The following is a 22,224-nucleotide window of genomic DNA, read 5'->3' on the forward strand; positions in this document are numbered from 1 at the left end:
AATATTTATCTGATTATGTATATGTATCAAGTACAGATAGCGTAGTTTTAAAGATATTTTGTTTGCGATGAGCTGGTTTTGGCCGTGATTTGGCTTCATAAAGCAACTTATAAGCAATCTTATTTGGGTGATGCCGTTGCAAAATATCAGGAATTCGGTCTTGATAAGATTAACACGGATAAAGGATTTACCTACGACAACAAAATATTGGCTGAACAGGTCGGTTCTATTACGTTAAATGTCAATAGCTAACAGATTGCATAGTGCACAAAAACATTTTAATATTTAAATTTAAATCATGATTTTGTTGAAAATTTGTGTTTCTTTTATTCAGCTTTTATTATCTGAGCTAACAGGAGATTACGATTTGTACATCACTCCTGTTCTAAACTTCTCCGATACATGGAGTGCTCAAAATGCCCCCAAAACTCCGGATGGTCTGCTGTCAATGCCAAAAATCAAAAACAAAATGTTATTTGTGGGCTAAAGTCACTGTTGTTTTTATTGAATAACTGAGGTAATTGGAAAAAAGGCTCATTAACATTCCTGTGATTTGGTTACCAATGCCACTATATTTAAAACAATGCTTTAAGAGAAGTTAAAAACATTGAAATGCCACTCACTTCATACAAGTGATCATTTATTCAAATAGTCTATTACTTTTAAGAGCATGAACAACTGTTCTTTTAATGCAGGTTTTCTAAAACGGTGCTTTGGTCTTCGACAAATTACTTTGCATTGTCTTTCATGCACCATAGGGTGTTGTGGGTTATTAATGCAGATGAATGCAGTTACTTACATAATCCATTTCTCTACAGTGGAAATGCTATTCCAACCAAAGCCGTTTGTTTGCAAAATTATCTGGTTAATAGCATAAAAAAGTTTTACAAATTGGTTGAGCAAAAACCACATTTGTTTGTAGCCCGATATATTTCGGGCATCAAAATTTGTCGTGTTCTGTTTTGTGCTTTACAAAATAAACATGAACTAGCATAACTAAAATATAGATCAATTATATATACTTATATATTTTTTCAGCGAACACAGCATTTTTGTGCACACTAACAGCAGAAGAAACATCAGATCTCAATCAAGCTACCAGGCCATGGTAAAACAACATATATCAGAGGTTATTGGGAAAGACAGTGGAGTTAGTTATATGGTTGGGTATGGAACGGATTACCCAAGAAGTTGCACGACAGAGATAGGTAAGAGAGTAAAATGTTTACTGTGTATCTATTGAATGTTGTTTGTACTTTGTTTCACAAAAATGGCTGCATGGTAATATTCTCATGTCATTGGAGTGTATTAAAATATTTTCTATTAAGATTTTTTGTAACTTGTTGCTGAAACTATTGTAAAAAATTGTGTATTGTGTTTTTCTGTGAGTGATATTTGATTGTTTTCCTTGTTGAACAATTAAATGTTGCTCACAAACTATTTTGCCATGTTGCAACTATATCAATTTGTGTTTCATCTTAGCAACTGAGAATGCATCTCGATAAAAAATTTCTGTAGCAAACTTTAATTATCCACATTTCCAGATTTTTTGCATCCATAACATTAATAAACCACTTTTTTCCAGCTCATGTCCGACTCCCCCTCAACAGTGCGGATGGGGATTTTTCGGGTCGCCTAGCAACAACGCACATGAATTAATTGGAGCTATCGTTGGTGGACCGGATGACAGCGGACATCTTGTGGACACTAGGTAGGGTGCACTTCCATGTTTTTGTGTTTTAACATGTTGCATGCCACCAAATATTTAAATGCTGCTTGCCACAAAATAGAATCTGCTTCTAATTGTGTGAGGGTTTCTTGTGTAAATATTTTGCATTCATTGTTTCCATTAAGGCTTTTTTAGGTACACAAGACACGGACTTAAATAGTAGCTTGAATAAAAACCAAATTTCCAGCATTGTAATCATGGGCGCAACTAGGGGGGGCAGGTTCGTCGTCATGCCAGGTCCCTTTTCTATCAGCGTTATTGCGTATAACGGCTCTCGTACAGCGCCGAAAACATGTTCGTTCGCATCAAAGCTAAAAATTACTTTCAAATGACAGGACAAGGCGCCGGCACAGCAGTAAATCGCTCATCGGCATGTATTGCGATGGTAAAAACGAAGTTTCTGCGATGTATTTATACAACAACCTAAATAACCGCAACAACGATCTTTGTTGGAACTTAGTAGACAGATTGAAAGATTAACATGTAAACACCCAGTCGAACGAGTTTATTTGATATGAAACAATGCCTTAGATTAAAACGTCAATATACTATCACAATGGACTTTGTGACTTACAAGTGTTACTTTTTCATGGCATTCGAAGCCGTACAATCCAAGGACGAATCCCAGTTTTTTTAGATTATGAGTGGAAAAGCGCATCGGACCATTCGACCAATCTATGATACGCACTTAGCAATACAATCGTTTTTGGGAAAGTTGGTAGTTCGTTGCCTGCCCCCTCAATTTTCCGCTTATTGCGGCACTGAACGTAATATATTCAAATAAAACATATTCATAGGAACACTATATACAGACTTGAAAAGTAATTTATTCATAAACATTACTGCCAAGATACTGGTGTATATAGAATACATCGTTCAGACGTTTCGACAATCTCTGTTGTTAAAAACTGTTTAATAAAATAAACATGTTGTTTTGCATTGCTGGCAATTTGTTTTTTATTAAAGCCATTAAGGCTTTGTTTACATGTTTTGATTAAAGAAGTATTTTGGTTTTAAGACAACTAGCAGTCAGTTAATAAAACTAACAACTAACAATCACTTTATTGTTTACTTGGATTTTTTACTTTTGCCTCTTATCTTGCAGGAAAAATTTTGTTGGCAACCAACCTCACATTCTTCACAACTTCGCTTCAATCGGCAGCAGTGGGGATTCTTCACATAGAAAGCATAAATTCAGGGCAATCTCTGGTTGCGCTCGACCCACAAGAAATTGCACGACAAGTTTTTGCAATTAACACAGCTTCTCAACTTAATGGTAAACTGATTAACATGAAGTTGACTTTTTCCATTACATTGTATGAATGTATGATTTGTACGTTATTGGATGTGTGTATTTGTTAACTGTTTGACCACACAGCATCACCAATAACTTGCTTGACTTGTAAACGACATAATTGTTGCCTTTTAATTTACTGGGCTATGGATTTTTTTCAAAGGCTAGAGAGTCCTAGCTTGGTATAATTTGTGCAAACTTAAAAAAATACTGCTTAAAATTTTTTTATTCCTATCATTGTCTGTAGAAAATAACTAATATGGGTCTTCTAAATAGCTTTGTGTGGATACTTTGAACTCGTCCAAGTGATGAAAGTGTAATTTATTGGAGTTTCCTTTTGTCAACAATTCATCTTATTTTTTAAATTGCAGCTTGCTCATCATCACCGTGTGAGAACAACGGTCAGTGCAACAGTGTGGAAGGGTTCAACTATCTTTGCACTTGTCCTGATAATGTTTTTGGTATCAACTGTGAACATTGTAAGTTGATGAGTTTATTTTATTCAACCTAAATACTGTTTTAATCTTTGTACTTTGTTGTTTTACTTATGTGTAATAGTGCAGCTTGTCATCTAACTAGTTTGATTATGTTCATTGAAGTAGGTTGTATGAATTGTGCTAATAAACATTTATGTTGAAGAACAGTCAATTTAGAACATTGGATTTTGAACTGTTGGCAATGAACAGTGTAGCCTGTGATTGAAATAGTTTGATTATGTCCAGCCCTTCAGTGAACAAGGTTGTATGCACTGCTCTAATAAACATTTTTTATGTTTGAAGGTATGACCCCAATCTTAAAGTTCACCAACACTTGGGCGATAGGAGCTGAGATAAAACTTGAACTCCCCGATCTACAACCCACTGGGGCTTGGCAACTTAAAATGGGGTTTCCCCCTGATTGCCCCCTTACAGAACTTGATGTAAGTAAAAATATAAGCTATTGCTGCCAGAAGAGCTTGATTGACTTGATGTAAGTAAAGCGTATAATAGTTGTCTGGAAGACAAAAAGTGAAAATCTGAGAATGTGCTCAACAATCTTGTTATCATCACATTATTTATCTCACAATAATAAAGTATTATTTCAATATGGTGGAAAGTGTTCTCCCATTTATTCCAACTATGCCATTTGTTTAAACATTATTTTGTGGCTGTAAACCAAGTGTCATGGTCAGCAGCTAATTTCTTTCCTAACATGTGAAAAATTTGTTTTACATATCATATAGATTAATTTTTCTGTTGTTTTTTGGGCTTCTTAGATAACTTTGAAGGGTGAACCAGTTAAGAAGCACTGAAGTAGAATTTATTTGCAGTTAACTTTAAATGTAAAATATTTTGCAGTGAGCCGTTTCCGAGTGAAGTCTTCATCTAATGATTCTGTGATGCTTGCTTGGGGAAGAATTCCAACATTTGTGGACAATATTGAGGTAAAATAATTTATTTCATTGCAAGATGTCACGCTTAGTCTAGTGCAGTGGTTCTTAATCTTTTTGGTGTGGTTTCCCACTAAAGTCAATCACCAATTCGAATTTCCCCCTCTGTTATTTTTATAAACATGTTTTGTGCTCTACGTAACAAACAAAATATTCTTTAAATGAAATAATTTTGTGGAGCGCTTTGGTCTGGACCCTAAAGGTATACTGCAATCTTATTTAGCTTAAATAGTGCTTCTGTGCGAGATTAAACGTTTTGGAATACTGAAGAGTCTGCTATGCTTGCATAAGTCATTTATTGCATCACAAGTAACAAAGGAAAGGCTTTTATAAGTGCACAACAGCAAAGTCATTGATGGTTTCAGTCTTGTCTGTGATGTAACAAACGGCCTTTGGATTTGTATGTGTCTTGTAAACCTTGGTTAAATCAATCTTACATGTTGTTGCAGAAAAGTTTTAGTAATGTAACTTTCAACCGTTAATTCAAAGCCGGTTTCGACCATCGAGCCCGAGTTTGCTCTTTTCAAGCTTACATAATTTCCCTCCGAAAACATTAAATTTCCCATTAGTGGGAAATTTCCCACCGGTTAAGAACCACTGGTCTAGTGGTTCCCAACCTGGGAGGAATTTAAAAACTTTAAGCGAGGAATTTAATTTTTTTACATGTGGTTTGTAAATATACACTTCAGGCTTATGTCTGGTAAAGTTGATAAAATACCCCTTTTTAAATGTTTTAGCAAATGATAACCTCAAATTTTTTTGTAGATTGTTTACCAACCAGCGCCATCTAATGGTGAAAGTTTAACAGCAAAGTTAGAGGAAATCTCAGTGAAAAAATCTGGTAGCTCAGTGATGACAGACATCGACACAAAAGTTGAACTGGCACGAAGTTTTACCTCCGTCCAACTCAGCAGCATGTTACCGGAAATGCGATACCAATTCACTGCAAGACTTCATGCTGGAAAAACTGTCGGACCTCTTGCACGAATCTTTGTCACAACCAGTAAGTTGTAGATGATGTTTTAACAAAAGATTAAATGACCAACTTGAGGTAAAAGCATCAAGCCAATAAATGACCATCTAACAGCGCTCCAATTCATTGGGAGTAACAGACTGAAAAACCAAGCCTCGCCTATTCCGTTAGATGCCACAACTAGGCATAAACGACACAGGAAACTAGTTCACAATGGCCGAATCCTTAATATGATTTAGATCCGGGCATCTCAGTCATTTTACCTCACAAATGTAATCTGATGTTTTATTCAAACCACCAAACTAATTTTATCAAATAGCCAGAGAAGTCTACTGCTAACTTGAAAAAGATTTGAAACAATTTGAAAGTATTAAAAACTACCCACAGACACAAACTTATCAGGTTATGTACAGAAAAACCACACCTACATGTGTTCAACACAATATTTCATAAACAAACTGTTGCTGCCTGGCATAATGTATCAACAGACAGCAGCATATTACAATAAAGACTGCTGGAAGAGCTAAATTTGTTGAGTATAATATTTTTACTTTCAGACCCGCTTGATCCTGTCCAACTTTCAGTCTGTGAATTCCCGCTACTTGTCTGCTTGACTCGATCAGCTTTTGGAAAATTTGCACGACTGAAAGTTTGTCCGACCCTTACAATGGTGTTGTTGTGTTCGAACAGGTAAATAACTTAACGTAACTGTGAAAATTTAGATGTGTTTAGGTAAAAAGCTTAGTTTTTCTCCTCAGTGCATTAAGTCAGTGGTACCCAACTTTTTTAACGAATTCCTTACTTAACAATTCAAAACATTTTTATTCCTCCCTAATCAACTACATAGTAGATGCTAAACCATACAAAGATAATTTAAAATTGGGTCTTTTATCAACTTTACATGTTATAAGTGTATGTTCACATGTATAAATAAAAGTAAATTTCCCCCTGAAGTTTTTTAATTCCGCCCTTGTCGATAACCACTGATTTAGAGCATATTATTGACAAATTACATTTTCTGTGAGAAGACTTTAGTTGTTGATTGTTAAATACGGGTCAAGGTGTAACTAAATGTTTATGTTTAGATAAGCTGGCAAATCCACAAAACCTTCATTGGATTTATGACATATTTTCTGTGAGAGGCTGTAGAGTTGAATTTATGTTTAGATAAGCTGGCAAATCCACAAAACCTTCATTGGATTTATGACACATTTTCTGTGAGAGGCTGTAGAGTTGAATTTATGTTTAGATAAGCTGGCAAATCCACAAAGCCTTCATTGGATTTATGACATATTTTCTGTGAGAGGCTGTAGAGTTGAATTTATGTTTAGATAAGCTGGCAAATCCACAAAACCTTCATTGGATTTATGACACATTTTCTGTGAGAGGCTGTAGAGTTGAATTTATGTTTAGATAAGCTGGCAAATCCACAAAGCCTTCATTGGATTTATGACACATTTTCTGTGAGAGGCTGTAGAGTTGAATTTATGTTTAGATAAGCTGGCAAATCCACAAAACCTTCATTGGATTTATGGCAGGTTTCCATGTTTCAAACGCACAAATTTCAAACAGCTGCTTGCAACCTGAACTTTACACTTTCACTTACCAAGGTGGGTTAAAACAAGTTGGTAAACATACTATATGTAATTAGTATGTTTACCAACTAGTTCAAACTGTTTGATATGTATTTTTTACAGCATGTTGTCAACTGTTTTGTGTTGTTGCAATATTAGTATGTTTTGATTCAAGGAAGGCCAACCCATGTTGATATAAACCACTATGTCTTTAGCACCATTTAATGATGTTTATGCTATTTCTACTTTGTATTTGTAGCCTATTTGGTGTATAAGTTCTTGATTGGACAAACTTGATTGGACAAACATTTGTTAAAACGCTACAATTGTAATTGTTTCAAAATAACCAAGCATTTAAACAAGCACATTTTTTGCTAATAAATTCCTTGCGCCAACATTAAACAATGCGAGCCGCTTTTAGTATCCATCTTTAGGTGTTGTGTGGGTGTGTGTTAATGATTCTGAAGCGGGGGGCCGTACTTGAAAACTTGAATCGCTTTTACTTTTATCGAACGAAGAAATTGGGTCAAGTGACAGTTTGCATAATTACATGGCAGAAACAACAGGCCAAAGCATGTAAAAAATATCTGTGTTTAGTTCCTATGGTACGGGTACAGATACTGCACATGGTATAGGTATCGGCATATGGTATAGGTATCGTCAAGTCACACCCTCTGTATTTTTTATTATTTTTAAACTCTGTGCTTATAATACTTTGCTCAGTAACTTTATCTTTAAAATTTACTAACATTTGGCGGGCCGCATAAACTCCTTTGCTGGGCCACATGCGGCCCGCAGGCCGTAGTTTGCCCACCCCTGGCGTAGATTATGTTGTTTATTAATTGAGTCAAACCTGACAATCTGTTTATATTTCCGAAGAATATTGTCTTAGCAAATATTTTAAAAATGCCATTATTTTTTTATTTTGTTTTTGCTTGGGAATATTTTCTATATTGGTATTATTCGACTATATTCGATTAAAAGACGTATATATTGTTTTTATCACATAACCAGTTACTTCTGGCAAACCACGGTTGCAAGGTTCAAAGGTTGATTTTGTAGTGTAGATTTAACATAAGTTTTGCTTGTGCATAAACAATATATATATATATATATATACTTGATTTAATAATAGCTAGTTTGATTAGGAAGGATAAATTTTAGCATTTGATCATGAACTTATGTATAGGTCATTTAGTGATAGTTGCATAAACACAATGTGAGTAACAGTGATATTTCTTTTTATTTTTTCTCGGTATAACGCTGCTTTGTGAAACGCGTTTGGTCAAGAAAGAGTGCTTCAGATTTATTCAAATTTTCAGTGATGTTAGTTAATAATGAAAATTTGATCCTCCTGAAGTTTGACCCTGATTGACCCAGCGGTTCACCCACAGGCCCCCAAAACATAATTTTTTTAAAACGGCGTTACTGACTAAAGTACAGCATTTTGGAGTTTCATGCTTTGTTGTTTGGTGCAATGTAAGGTTTTTTAAAGAATTTTGTATCTTTCTTTCGGATTCACCCATTTTTGACCCTTTAAACCCCTAACTACTCGGTTTTAGGCCAGAAATACAAGCCGTATGGTGCAGAAATATTTAAAAATTTTAACAATTGTTTAAGCAGGCTATTCCTTTAGTATTTAAAATTTTGCCAGTTACCTTTACAACCCATAATATGTGTATCAGTCAGATATAAGTCCCAAGGGATCAATTCACTGGTTCACGATTAAGGTGACAGAGTGGAAGTGCTCAGCCTGACGTCTGGACAGACTTTTACGAGACAGTCGTTTGGGTGATTAGAAATCAATTAGAACTCAGCTGTTTTTTGTGCAGCAATGCTGTGTCGTTTTATTAAGTTATCACGCGCATTTTCAGTTTTGACAAGGTTTTACACCTAAGATGTAATTTCAACTCGATAAATGTGCTTCGGTTTTGTTTGTGTCAGGGGTTGATCGACGTAAAGGTGAAAAAATAAACTTAAATATTTCGAAAGCCGCGATAAATGGTCTTTAAATTCTTGTTGTCAGCTTGGCCGCCGCATAACGACGGTCAACTTGTAGGCATTATAACTCAGTTAAGAATTTTTTGTCATAACGTAGCTTTTTTATTTTTGACAAATCAATTCAAGAATCAGTACTTTAGTCATTTATAAATTAGGCTAAACGGTATTGTTGAACACTAAGGGCTGCATGCTATTAAAAACGATGTCAAAAGGTCATTAAACGGTCATTTTTGCAAAATGAAGTTAGATGAAAAACAAGTTGTTATCTATATCTTTGTAGCAAACGACTTTTCAAATTAAAGTGCCTAATACAACAGTTAAGGCTTTCAAGGAAAATTTGTGTTTGAAAACTGACCTTAAATGACAATATCAAGGTCAAAGCAAGGGATTGAATTGAAAGCATTTTTCCCATTTTTTTTATTCTGATGTATTGTAATTATATGACGATAATGATGAAAAAAGAATACGGACAAAAACCTGTAAGTTAAGTTAATGCTTAGTGAAAAATTTGTCCTTCAACATTTGTTTTGGGGACCCATTCGTTTTTTGTTGTTGTACAAAAACAATCATATGTGTAGATCAAATGATCTGTATAGTAAACTGGTAAATAGGATATAGAATATATAAAATGGAAGTATATCAGAAAGCCACTTCTAGTTCGTTGTGTTTTTGTCATTCTTTTTGTCATAGTCTTGCAGGAATTACATACAAATTGCATGAACCATTTAATCCACTTGTAATCAAAAATTCATTAAGTCATGCAAATCTGAGCCGCAGTCAAGTTGAAATTCCGTGCAAAATCTGTGCAATTATTTGAACCTAAAGAATTCACTGAAAGCATTTCAAAATTACAATTGTTTGGTGCATGGGAATTTATTGCCACTCATGAGTCAAAAATGACACAGACATAGATGTATTGGGTCATTTCATAGGCAATAAATGCTGTCATCTATGGTTAAGTGTAGTAAATAACAGTCATGTTCTGTTTCTTATTCCCACAGCCTGACAATGGCTTGTGGCACACATTTTGTCATCTTATGCTGTAAAGTACACAAAACAAATATAGGATCAAATGCATAGATTTGCTATGATTTGATTATAATTATAGTTTGCTATTTATCTTTTAGGTTTATTTAAATTATTGGCTGACCTGCAGATGGGACACTTGTAATTCCAATCAGAAAACTAAACTGCTGGACATTATTTTTTGCAGAAGACAACACAGCAGCTTTTCATGAGGTATTTAAATGCAAGGTTATATGTTAACTTTTATTTTTTGTGATTTTAATGTATACACCTCATAGCTGGTAGTAGCATGCTCTTTTTTAATACACAGCTGTTTAAATCAGACATGATACTACTGGTTGACTTTTTGGCTTGTCTTTGGCATGTTTAATGCTCGGTGCTCAGCGAGCACGCTCGGTGCTTTGTGTTGTCACAAACATTTTTAATTCCACACTAGTTTTGTGAGTTTCAAAGGTCCTTTTGTCACCTGCTAGTATTAAGCTGCACAGGCCCCAGAAATACGCGTTTTTCCACCATATAAACATTTAATAAAACATTGATTTTTGATTTTTGATATGCTTTTGAACACTGGTTTTATATACATTGGTATATCTATGCAAATTTAATGCTTGGGTGATTTTGTGCAACTGCTCGGCAGAGCAACAAGCACCAAAATAAACAGTTCTCGGTACCAAGTACTCTGGTTCTGGCTCAGCGCGGCCAATCCCTAATATTTACTTTGGTCTATAAAGACATTAAAAATGCAATGGTTTTTGGTTATAACTTTTTTGCAATTGATTAATTACCATAATAGTGAGTTTTTGTCATCATGAAATGTTTGGACCCAGGGAGGATAGACTAGAATGGCATACATAATTTGTTGCTATGACTAGCCCACATTTCTGTGCTGTTTATGTTTGATCTGGTAACAAATTTTCATGGACAAGTGTTTTTTTGACCCTTGCCGTTAAATATTTTTGACCAGTATATGCTTGGCAAAGCCACATGTGCATTTTGAACTTTGATTTCACTTCTAAATGTCTTTTTGTATTCTTATTTCAGGCTTGCAAAGTAGCAGAAAGACACATTCATACCAACATTTGAGTCATAGCTTGGATTTACTAATGGATTATTTTCTTTGTGCCCCCCCTCCCACACACACACACACACACTTTTATACGGTATTTAGTTTTTTTATGGTATTTTTAAGATTATCCACTAGAGCATTGATGGTTTAATGTGACGGGTAGTCAATTTGTTTATAGCATGTTGGCAAGTGTTTTGTGTTATGGCAAATTACTGGAACCCCGGGTTTTTGCACCTTTTTTTCGTTGCAAGTTTTTGAACCTGTTTGATTGAAGCCCATCATAAAATATCCTTTACAAATTTACACTCTTTAAGCCACATGTGTGTATAGTACTGGGATTGTGTCTTTCTGTTTTTCATTTCTGGGTTAATGTGATGGTCTCAGAAGGTAACATTTGATAAGACATGGTACATTTAAATTCAAGCCATTATTTTTATGTTTTGATTCAAACAGGCTAACTTATGTGTATATAAACCCATATGTTTTCAGCACCAATTGTATTTGTAGTCTAATTGCTGTATATGTTCATTTGTGTGTCCCTTGATTTCACAAACCTTCCTGCTTAAAAATATTTGACATTCCATCGCCTCAGACAGTAAGGTTGCTGAAATAGTTTTAATAGAAGGTGTGTTTTGTAGAAGGCATGCTTCCCGTAAATGAAATGTCTTATTTTAGTTGATCCTATTTTGTATATTTTCGCTTGTGTTCAAAATCTGTTGCATGTTTTTGGCGTGAATAAAGTTTTCTTCTAGATTGATCAGTGTTGTTTTGCATTTTGTAAAGTATCTCTTGATTATGTTTGCTACGTGTTACTTGAGAAGGCAGATAGAGATTGATTTAAACATAGAACAAAAGGAACCCATAAAATCACATGCAAACGCTGAGATTTGTCAAAAAATGTTTGTTGACAAGCTTTTTGTGGAAATTTGGTCACGCACTAACGATCATGTCATGAAAAGTGATACCATTAAAAAAGCTCTTGTTATCAAATGTGGCTTGAACTAGGGCAAAAATTGCATCTTACGAGTAATAATAATATTTCGTGTTTTAATTAAGCGCAGTTGTTTAACAACTTTTTTTGTAGAGTTTATACAATCTAATTACCGTGACGCAATAATTCATAAGTTTGGCAAATATGATTTCAGTGTTTAGTTATGACGTAACATTTTTCCAGAAGTTTCAAGTGACGAAATTGAGCTACTGCTGGCTTTGTCCGATTTTGTTTTAAGCCAATCAATTGGTAATAAACTATTTTTATTACAAATTGACCGCGCGATGGCCGTTTGCCGAATGCAAACTCAAATAGAGAAGTAACGGTCCTTGGCGTAAGAACGATAGTAGGATGCGTCTTTTTGACACAGAATTGATTTAAAAATTATACTTTTTCGCCTCGATGGAACCCACGGTTAAGGAGTTCGTTAAAGTGCATTTATTTTCGAAAATTATTGAGCACAAAACATATTTATTGAACAACTGTGAAAATAAACATTGCGTCAATATTCATCAGTTTGTAAACAGACATAGCGAAATTTTTTATCTTCAAAGTTAAGACTGTTTTTGGTCGTTTTGTCGCAGATTTATGAAGCTTAAAGACAAAATCGTTTGGTAACTTGGTTTTGAAATAATAGTCTAAAAGTTTGAGTTTTAATTTAAGTTCGAAACGTTGTCTTTCGATGACCCAGTTTTACAGTTTACTAAGAAACTTTCCCGCCTTGTACGAATTTTAACTTGTACCTTATGTTTTGTCAGAGGATTAATATTCAATGCATTGCCAAGATTTGAATTGCAACAGAGAGAATGAAATCAAAAACATGTCTTCTACTCCAGCCCAAATTATGACAAGACTGGGTGCTATTTTTCTTTTGCCTGTCACCTACCTCATATCACTGTCGTGCCAAGATGGAGGTGATGGGCTTAAAAGGCTATGGCAGTTTTTCTTTTTCATTCAAGGCTTTAAAACAACATTCAGCATCTGAAAGGTAGATTTGTGTGCAGAAGTTTTCTGCTGCTTTAGCTGTTAACCTTGGGACAGTACCACACAGATGAATTATATATCCAATTTGCGTTTGGTTAGTGCCAGATTGGAAAGAATGGCCTAAAGCTTGGGTGGGAAACTTGCTCTATTTGTGACGTAACGATTGCCTCTCAGTAACAAATTATTTGCCATGTGATGTTAGTTTTAAATTCATTTTAGAGCTATTAGTGTGGATCCCTATATTGTTATTTCAAATATCTCTCAGAAAAAATGACAGAGCGGGATAATCGTACTAGGGTGTTCAAGAAAGAATGGTCAAACTCTTAATTTTTAGTCAAAATAAGTGATAAACCTGTATGTCTTTATTCGAACATGTAGCAGCAAAGAAGGTATCAAATCTGTATCGATGAAATGTGAAACCACTTGTGTGGTTTGGGTATTTTACACGGAATTTGAAATTAAAAAAAGTAGTTGGTCCACCCGAAAATGTTGTGCAATTCATGCGGCCCGCGACTCTTAGTAGGTTCCCCACCCCTGCCCTAAAGGAAAATCCTCCGCGCAATATTTTGTATTTTCCCTTGTAATCCGCACAAATTTAGGATTTCGACATGTAATCCTTGCAAAAAATTGGTCTGCGCAGCTTAGCACAGCTTCCATAGATAACTTCAATAAACTTTCGATAAAATTTTAGATTTATGTTGCACAATGAAGTTCTATGTCGTCACAAACCTTATTTCGCAAATAATCCACGTAAATCAGTCAAGCGCATCATAACTTACCGATCGTCACGCTTGTAATAACATCTATAATTCGCTAACGTAGTCTTTTAAAGTACATTTATCAGTATTTTTAGGATGACATTAAAGTGACTGCCGGCTAGGCAAGTTACATAAAATAATGTTTTCTGTGTGACAAATAATAATTTAGGGCAGTTTTGCATTCTCAAATTACTTCATGAGAAAGAAATGTAACAGCACAAAAATGTTTGAATCGTTATGAAAATGATAATTTGTGGAGTTTAGCGAAACGCTGCATGTGCAATAGAGCAAAACTGAAGTTTTGTAGTGTTTATCTTGTGTTCTTTTTGTCAGATAGTGTTGCAAGCGCTACATGCAAAGTGCGTTAATCGTTAAATCCAATCAAAAGTCTATCAATCCGTGCAGAAAATTTTTATTCCGCGCAAAAATCCACGCAATTATTTTGACAAAAAAAATATCCTCCGCCCCCCCAAAAAACTTTCCAATCTGGGGCATGTGCAATTTTTGATTTTTTCTTGTCTCCATTCAAATATGCTGTCCTTGCAATATTGAACAGCTCCCTAAGACAACTCCAGTAAATTTTCTGAGAAACTTTATGTTAATGTAGAACAATAAACTGCTTGGTTGTAACAAGCTTAATTTCATTAATAGAGTCAATGAAAAGAAGTATAGCAAAACTGATGACGATTTGTTGTGGTTTTTGTCATTATTTTTGTGATAGTCTTGCAGGAATTACATACAAATTGCATGAACCATTCAATCCACTTGTAAATCAAAAATTTATTAATTTATGCACATCTGCGCGGCAGTCAAGTTGAAATTCCATGCAAAATCTGTGCAATTATTTGAACCTAAAGAATTCACTGAAAGCATTTCAAAATTACAATTGTTTGGTGCATGGGAATTTATTGCCACTCATGAGTCAAAAATGACACAGACATAGATGTATTGGGTTATTTTATGGGCAATAAGTGCTGTCATCTATGGTTAAGTGTAGTAAATAACAGTCATGTTCTGTTTCTTATTCCCACAGCCTGACAATGGCTTGTGGCACACATTTTGTCATCTTATGCCATAAAGTACACAAAACAAATATAGGATCAAATGCATAGATTTGCTATGATTTGATTATAATTATAGTTTGCTATTTATCTTTTAGGTTTAAGTTATTGGCTGACCTGCAGATGGGACACTTGTAATTCCAATCAGAAAACTAAACTGCTGGACATTATTTTTTGCAGAAGACAACACAGCAGCTTTTAATGAGGTATTTAAATGCAAGGTTATATGTTAACTTTTATTATGGGTCCCCTTCACACATATTGTTTTTGCCCGTATTTTTTTTTCTTTTTTCTGTCTAACGCTGGTTTGTTAAACGCGTTTGGTCAAGAAAGGGTGCTCCAAATTTATTAAAATTTTGACAGATGTTACATATTAATCCAAATTTGATCCTCCTGAAGTTTAACCCCGAATGACCCAGCGGTTCACCCGCAGGCCCCCAAAATCTAAATTTTTAAAACGGCTGTACCGACTAAAGTACATCATCTAGGAGTTATGTGCTCTGTTGGTTGGTGCAGTGTGAGGTTTTCTAAAGAATTTTCTAACTTTTAACAGGATTTACCCATTTTTACCCCTTAAACCCCAAAATATTCATTTCTGTCTGATGCTGGTTTGTCAAACGCATTTGGGCAAGAAAGAGTGCTTTAAATTTATTCAAATTTACACAGATGTTAGCTATTGTTTAAAACTTGATCCTCTTAAAGTTTGACCCCCAAATGACCCAGCCGTTCACCATGAAATCATTCCAATTATTTTTGATTGTGCTTAAAGGGTTCACATTTTTTGTTACTTGCAACTAGCATATAATACTGTGTTGTTTATGTTTGACCTGGTAACAAATCTTCATGAGCAAGTGTATGCATAAAATAGTTTGGACAAGTTACATTTGTAAGCTGCAACTTTAGTCATTTAAATTTTTCAAACCTATCTGTTGTGTGGTTTTGACAGACAGAAATATTGCTAAAATAGTGTTAATACAAGTTGTGTTCTGCAGAACGAAGAGAAGACATGTGTTTGAACTGAACATTATCGGACCCTTCAACAGTTCTTGTTCAACAGACAATCACCATTCATGTAGAGACAATCACCATTCATGTACAGACAATCATCATTCATGTACAGACAATCACCATTCATGTACAGACAATCACCATTCATGTACAGACAATCACCATTCATGTACAGACAATCACCATTCATGTACAGACAATCACCATTCATGTACAGACAATCACCATTCATGTACAGACAATCACCATTCATGTACAGACAATCTCCATTCACTATTCTAAATAACTGAGAATGGAAAATATTTTTCATTTCCATTCTTAGTTTCAGCAACTCAAAGAAGATATACTGGACAATACCAGTATTTCCAAGTAAATATTTTCTAAAAAAATGTAATTTTGCACTGGACAATTGTTTGTGTGTTTTGTTTTGTGCACAAAATCAGTTGCATGTCTTGAATAATGTTTTTTTTTACCTTGGTCAGTGTTGTTTTGTGTTGTTTGTTTGTTTCAAGTGTGTTTACGTTTTAACTTAATAAGACAGGTAGAGATTGATTCCAATATTAGATCAATCGAATCCGTAAAACACATGTTGATGGCTAACAAAATGTTTTATTTGTCAAGATCCTAATTGTGAATTTTGTCGATTTTGTTTGGAAATTCAAGCACGCTTCAAATGACAAATTCATGCAAAGTTGTACCAACAAAAATCTGTTATTTTTAAATGCAGCATGAACTTGGGCAATAATTGCATATTTAGAGTTTTGAACATATGTGTGAAAATTTGTTTGTGAAGATTTCTGAATCTAACTAATGTGACGTAATATTTCATGAGTTTGGCAAATCTGATATCAGTGTTTAGTTTTAAACATTTTGCCGATTTTCAAACTATGATATGAAAGTAACGTTCCATTGGCACAAGAATGAAAATATGATGCAACCTTTTGTTGCCAAAGTGATTTAAAAAACTAATTTTATGCCTCAGTGAAACCTAAAATTTAGTTAATATTCGATCACAGAAAATAGTAAGCGAAACAATTTAATTATGCCGTTGTGAAAATATATCCTTGCGCCATCAATCATCTGTTTATAAACAAACTTGCGAAAAAATGACCAGTGTCATTCTGGCAGAATAATTTCCCCCAATTACAAAAACTTTACCACGATATTTCAGTTACTATGTAAAATTGCAAATTAATGCAAGACACAATTCCAAAACAAAACAATAATTGAATAAATTAATTATAACGTATAGAGCATTTTAATGAAATTTAGCCCAAAAAATGCTGTGCAGAGTATTGTCCTTCTACTGTAAGATCTTTTTTTTTACATATTTTGATCATTAGCAGAAATCGTAACTGTCAGCGTTATAACACGCAAAAATTAGGCTAAAACGGTTGTGATCACCAACTGTCCAGGAGGTAAGCTTTTTACTAGAAGGATTCAATGTTGAGCCTAAAAATGTTTTTGTCCCGTTGACTTTACGACACACCCTTTACGCGTTTTTACAGCAGAACGCTTTTAGTAAGTCCCTTTCTTCAATTTTTATGTAAAAAATTTCTCATGTGGAAAAATTAGCTGCAAACAACCTCAATTTTGAATGCAGAACAACTTTATTTTTAAAACTGTTGCAGAGTTTTTTTTTAACCAGCAGGGTAGCCTACCATGTTGGATCCAAGAGCTAACTCTTTTCTGTCCCGTTAACTCCACGACACACTTTGTGCGTTTACAGCAGAACGCATTTTGCGAGACACCTTTTAAATTTTGGTAAAATATATGTCAAATATTTCATATGAGGAAAAATTGCCTGCAAACAACCTCAATTTTGAACGTAGAACAACATTAGGTTTGACCAATGACAGACAGGTTTAAGCGAACCGTCTGAGTGACTTATAGGCTACACATATTGCACGTTTAGACATTTCGTAACATATGAAAAAATTAACAAAATGGCGGGGTTCAAATTTGGTCTTGTGATATCGGTATAGCTGGTGGATTACTGAGAATAAAATAATGGTCTCCTATGTTCAACACATTGTTTTAGGTAACATTTATTTATCGAGCACAATGACGTTTTAAGCACCGAGCTGCTAAACAGAACGAGACACTTCATTTGAAACTGAGCAGTTTTTATCATTGCACTACTATTGAGTGGTAATAGCGATATTGTCAGCAGTGCCGGATGAATCATTAGGCAAAGTAGGCACGTGCCGGTCAAAAATCCAGGCCACTTTTTTGATTTGGCAACACTGATAATTCTATTTTTTTAGTTGGGAACCCTGATTTTCGGGCCACTTATAACATGTGCCTACAGGCCAGTAGACCCTTAATCCCGCACTGATTGTCAGTAATACATTGATGCTATTAATTTTGTGTACGTCTTTGTAATGGTTTGACAATGGTTTGGTTTGACTACATACTTTTGTTTGTAAACCGAGTAATCTGGTCTTGTTGAAACACTAATGGTGGTTCCTAATTGCGCACAAAATAGGGTTTAATTGGATTATGTGGGTGTCGATACACGTCTTTCATTAACTCTTTTATTTCTTATTTCTTTTCGTTGTTATTTATTTCTTCTTTTTAGCCGTAAAAACGCTGTACCATGTTTCACACGAGAACACGACGGAAACTGTTTTGTGGAGCATCATTCACTTTCCAATGACGCATACGAGAAACTTTTGAGAAGTCGAACTCGTTAATTTCTACTTGAAAATGAAAAGATTCAAATGGACATCGCACAAAAGGAAGCACACTGGGCGCTAAGCAAGAAAATACAAAAGTATTAAAGACAAAGGTGACAATCACGCAAACGAAACAAAGCCAACTCGCAATACAGAGGTTTCAAAACATCATAGCTTTTATTTTATGGAGTGAGGTTTGGGGCGCGATAAGGGTTAGTGGAGTAAGCGAACGGTATGAGTGACTTAGTGACTGTATAAACACATATAATTTCAAATTTTCATGCGTTTTGGAATATGCTGAAAAATTATCAAAATTGCGAAAGTGTGGAAATTAGAGAAACAAAAGTGCAAAATTACTAAAATTAGATGAATAATTAAAAACATGTAAATTTGGTCTTGTGCTATCGGACACCCGATCCGTCTACTTTTAGGCGCTTTAAACTGTCGAATTCTGGATAATCCCGGGCCTTTATGCTGTCGTATTATATTCCATGTTATGGATTCTGCGCTTTAAGCGACATGGTATGCTATTGATATTACGAACAGCTTAGGGGGTTACCCTAGGTGTTGTTTTCGTTGGTTGTGGCTGTTTGTTGACAAATTAAATCAGCTGAACTGAAGCTTACAGTGCGGTAGGAAGTTGGAAGTTAGAACACTGGCTTCAATTTATGGAGTTTTTTCCTAAAATTGGTGGTAAGTTTAACTTATTTATTTTGTAAATAATAGAAAACCATTTTAATATAGAAAGACATATCACATATTTGTCTGACCTGAGGAGTCAGGACATTAACTGGGTTCACACACAGGAAGTAGATTTTGAGTGAAGCAGCATAGTTTTACGAGTTTGTCAGCCTTAAAAGTGACAAGAATCTGTGCCCCTGCAGGGACCTGGTGTGTATTTGATTTGGACAAAAACATCAAGGTGTTGGAAGTTTAAACTCATATGGGCAACACTTTCATCGATTATAAACAAGGCAGCTACACAGATGGTGTATTTTTGATTAAAGGAAGGTCCTAATTGTTTCAGAAAAAAATGCAACCCGGACAAGTCTGGAAATGTTTGGGCTGGTGGTGAAAATTGGAATGTTGAAACCAATACACTACAAGTACAGGACAAGTGACAGAGAGACAGATTTGGTGAACCACAGATGATTGTGTGAGTAAACAGTTGATCTAATAAACTTAAGGCAGATTAATATAGCATGACTTTGATATTTGGTATAGAAGTGTTTTACACACCTTACAAACTATTACCTGAAAGACTGCGATAGCATGCCTAGTTTTATTGACTGATTTTATTTGGTTGCCTCCAGCACTTGTAATATTAATGACTGGTAAAAACACTAAAATGGGTTCAAAATTGTTTGCGATTTTGAACATATACTGTATGTTTTTTTAGTTAATAGTGAATTGAAATTTATTACTATATTGTGCAATTGCAGCTAAAGCTATGGGTGAATCCTCATACGTACCATACAAACTCATTTTATGGTTTGCCATGAAGATGTCATTTGACAACAATTGCAGTGTTGGATTTCCCAACTAAAAACAATTTAAAGCATGCTTTTTGTCTTTAAAAGAAGCAAATGACACAAAGGCTATGGACTGAAGAGTAGACCAGGTAGATATATATACAATTAGTACAAAATAGCTTACATTGTTTAACATAAATCAACTGTGTTTGTTCAAATTAATATTGCACTATTGCTACTAAAATAAGCTCTACTTTCACAGTGAGATTTCCTTAGCAGATATCTCCAATTGTTAACAAAATGTTTGTTAAAAAATGTTGCAGATAGTTTAGTTTGCAGCTCAGCTATTTTTATATTATGACCATTACATAGCAGTACTGTCATATAGTCATTTGATGGTAGCATAAAAAGCCTTTTTAGCAACTAACCATTTGGTTATCAAGTAAAGATTGTAAAAATTGCATTTAATTAACTCCATTGTTTCAAAACTGGATTTTTATGGTGTTTAATTATTTCATTAAATTTGTGTTTTATTACAGGACAAGGCAAGGAGATATTACCCTTAAAATCTGGAAAAGTTAGATGCAAGGGAAGGATATGTGTACTATTTGAAACTTTAACCTTTACACAGCTATAGATTGCATGCAATCTGCTTTCTGTGTTCCACATCCAGCACATTAACCAAGATATGACCAAAGGTTCAACATAATAAGCAAATCTGTCTATTCCAATTGTTGTAAAATATGTTAATTTGTGGTGCTTTTTGTGCTTATTTTAATGCAAATTGTATTGTTTGTTTGTTTTTTGTTACATTGCGTTTTTAGTCTACAATTTTTATCCACATTTAATACTGAGTAAAAATCCATGACCACTTCCAAATGTTGAACCAGAATTATTTCACTGGATGTGAGTTGTTTTACTGCATTATTGCTGAGATACATTTGTGGCGCTTTTCATTGCGAGTTCTTTCAAAAGTTACAAAGTTAAGCTGCACGGAATTGGATCAATGGCTTGAATAAAGAATGTACAATCCGTGTTTCATTTCTACAGACTTGTTGAGGAAAGTTTACTTGAAACAACAGGCGTGAAACAACAGGCGCAATGGGTTACCTTGGTAGAAATAGTAAAATTATAGTCAAGAGATAGGGGGCAATTCAGGGAGCGTAAACTTGCTTGAAAGGAAAGCAAATCAACGTCCTGTTGTTTCAGCTTTTGTTAAAAAACTTAATCACGTCACGCTCCTTGACTCGTTAGTTTGAAACTTTGTGTTGCAAGCAAGCTTTATTGCGTCACTATCTGTTGTTTCACATAAATTAGAAAACAATGACTATTCTTTAGTGCTTAACGATACAGTGATTTACCTACTTCAGGTTTTTTCGCATACCTTGAATGTAATTGAGCATACGAAAGTTGTGTGTCTAATACAACTAATTCAACATTAAGTCTTACTTATCCTATAAAAAGCAAAAAAAAAAACAGTTTATGGTTTGTTTTTGTCTTCTTTAGGGTTAGGGTTAGGGTTAGGGTTAGGGTTAGGGTTAGGGTTAGGGTTAGGGTTAGGGTTAGGGTTAGGGTTAGGGTTAGGGTTAGGGTTAGGGTTAGGGTTAGGGTTAGGGTTAGGGTTAGGGTTAGGGTTAGGGTTAGGGTTAGGGTTAGGGTTAGGGTTAGGGTTAGGGTTAGGGTTAGGGTTAGGGTTAGGGTTAGGGTTAGGGTTAGGGTTAGGGTTAGGGTTAGGGTTAGGGTTAGGGTTAGGGTTAGGGTTAGGGTTAGGGTTAGGGTTAGGGTTAGGGTTAGGGTTAGGGTTAGGGTTAGGGTTAGGGTTAGGGTTAGGGTTAGGGTTAGGGTTAGGGTTAGGGTTAGGGTTAGGGTTAGGGTTAGGGTTAGGGTTAGGGTTAGGGTTAGGGTTAGGGTTAGGGTTAGGGTTAGGGTTAGGGTTAGGGTTAGGGTTAGGGTTAGGGTTAGGGTTAGGGTTAGGGTTAGGGTTAGGGTTAGGGTTAGGGTTAGGGTTAGGGTTAGGGTTAGGGTTAGGGTTAGGGTTAGGGTTAGGGTTAGGGTTAGGGTTAGGGTTAGGGTTAGGGTTAGGGTTAGGGTTAGGGTTAGGGTTAGGGTTAGGGTTAGGGTTAGGGTTAGGGTTAGGGTTAGGGTTAGGGTTAGGGTTAGGGTTAGGGTTAGGGTTAGGG

At 35.1% G+C, this 22,224-nt stretch overlaps 1 protein-coding gene and 1 long non-coding RNA gene across 7 annotated transcripts; both read left to right on the forward strand.

Moving 5' to 3' along the window:
* On the forward strand, nt 1-18,538 carry LOC145224156 (uncharacterized). Of its 6 annotated transcripts, XR_013859578.1 has the most exons (11): nt 156-219; nt 335-517; nt 1,039-1,208; nt 2,835-3,005; nt 3,395-3,502; nt 4,361-4,446; nt 5,218-5,455; nt 5,983-6,115; nt 6,964-7,035; nt 14,985-15,092; nt 15,879-18,538. XR_013859578.1 is itself a non-coding variant. In XM_080090592.1 (8 exons), exons 1-8 carry the CDS (start codon nt 131-133, stop codon nt 6,512-6,514), a joined length of 999 nt encoding a protein of 332 aa, XP_079946718.1. In that variant the 5' UTR covers nt 1-130; the 3' UTR covers nt 6,515-7,029. The 6 variants fall into 6 exon arrangements, 2 of the variants coding, with proteins under 2 accessions (XP_079946718.1, XP_079946719.1); XR_013859577.1 differs by lacking the exon at nt 335-517 and having other exon boundaries at nt 1-219; XR_013859580.1 differs by lacking the exons at nt 335-517; nt 1,039-1,208 and adding an exon at nt 1,586-1,711 and having other exon boundaries at nt 152-219.
* Nucleotides 18,539-18,961: 423 nt separating this feature from the next.
* LOC145225324 (uncharacterized) lies at nt 18,962-21,080 on the forward strand. The gene is made up of 4 exons (XR_013859858.1): nt 18,962-19,265; nt 19,600-19,728; nt 20,015-20,193; nt 20,584-21,080. It is a non-coding gene; the product is annotated as an uncharacterized LOC145225324 (long non-coding RNA).
* Nucleotides 21,081-22,224: the final 1,144 nt, after the last annotated feature.

This window comes from Phallusia mammillata, chromosome 4, assembly GCF_965637545.1.
Source record: "Phallusia mammillata chromosome 4, kaPhaMamm4.hap1.1, whole genome shotgun sequence".
Taxonomy (NCBI): Eukaryota; Metazoa; Chordata; class Ascidiacea; order Phlebobranchia; family Ascidiidae; genus Phallusia; species Phallusia mammillata.

Excerpts from the sequence above, each read along its gene's own strand:
- LOC145224156 (XM_080090592.1), top strand. The coding sequence starts at position 131 with ATGCCGTTGCAAAATATCAGGAATTCGGTCTTGATAAGATTAACACGG. Across the intron at positions 1,209-2,834 it reads AAGTTGCACGACAGAGATAG|GAAAAATTTTGTTGGCAACC; the intron begins GTAAGAGAGTAA and ends CTTATCTTGCAG. Across the intron at positions 4,447-5,217 it reads CATTTGTGGACAATATTGAG|ATTGTTTACCAACCAGCGCC; the intron begins GTAAAATAATTT and ends ATTTTTTTGTAG.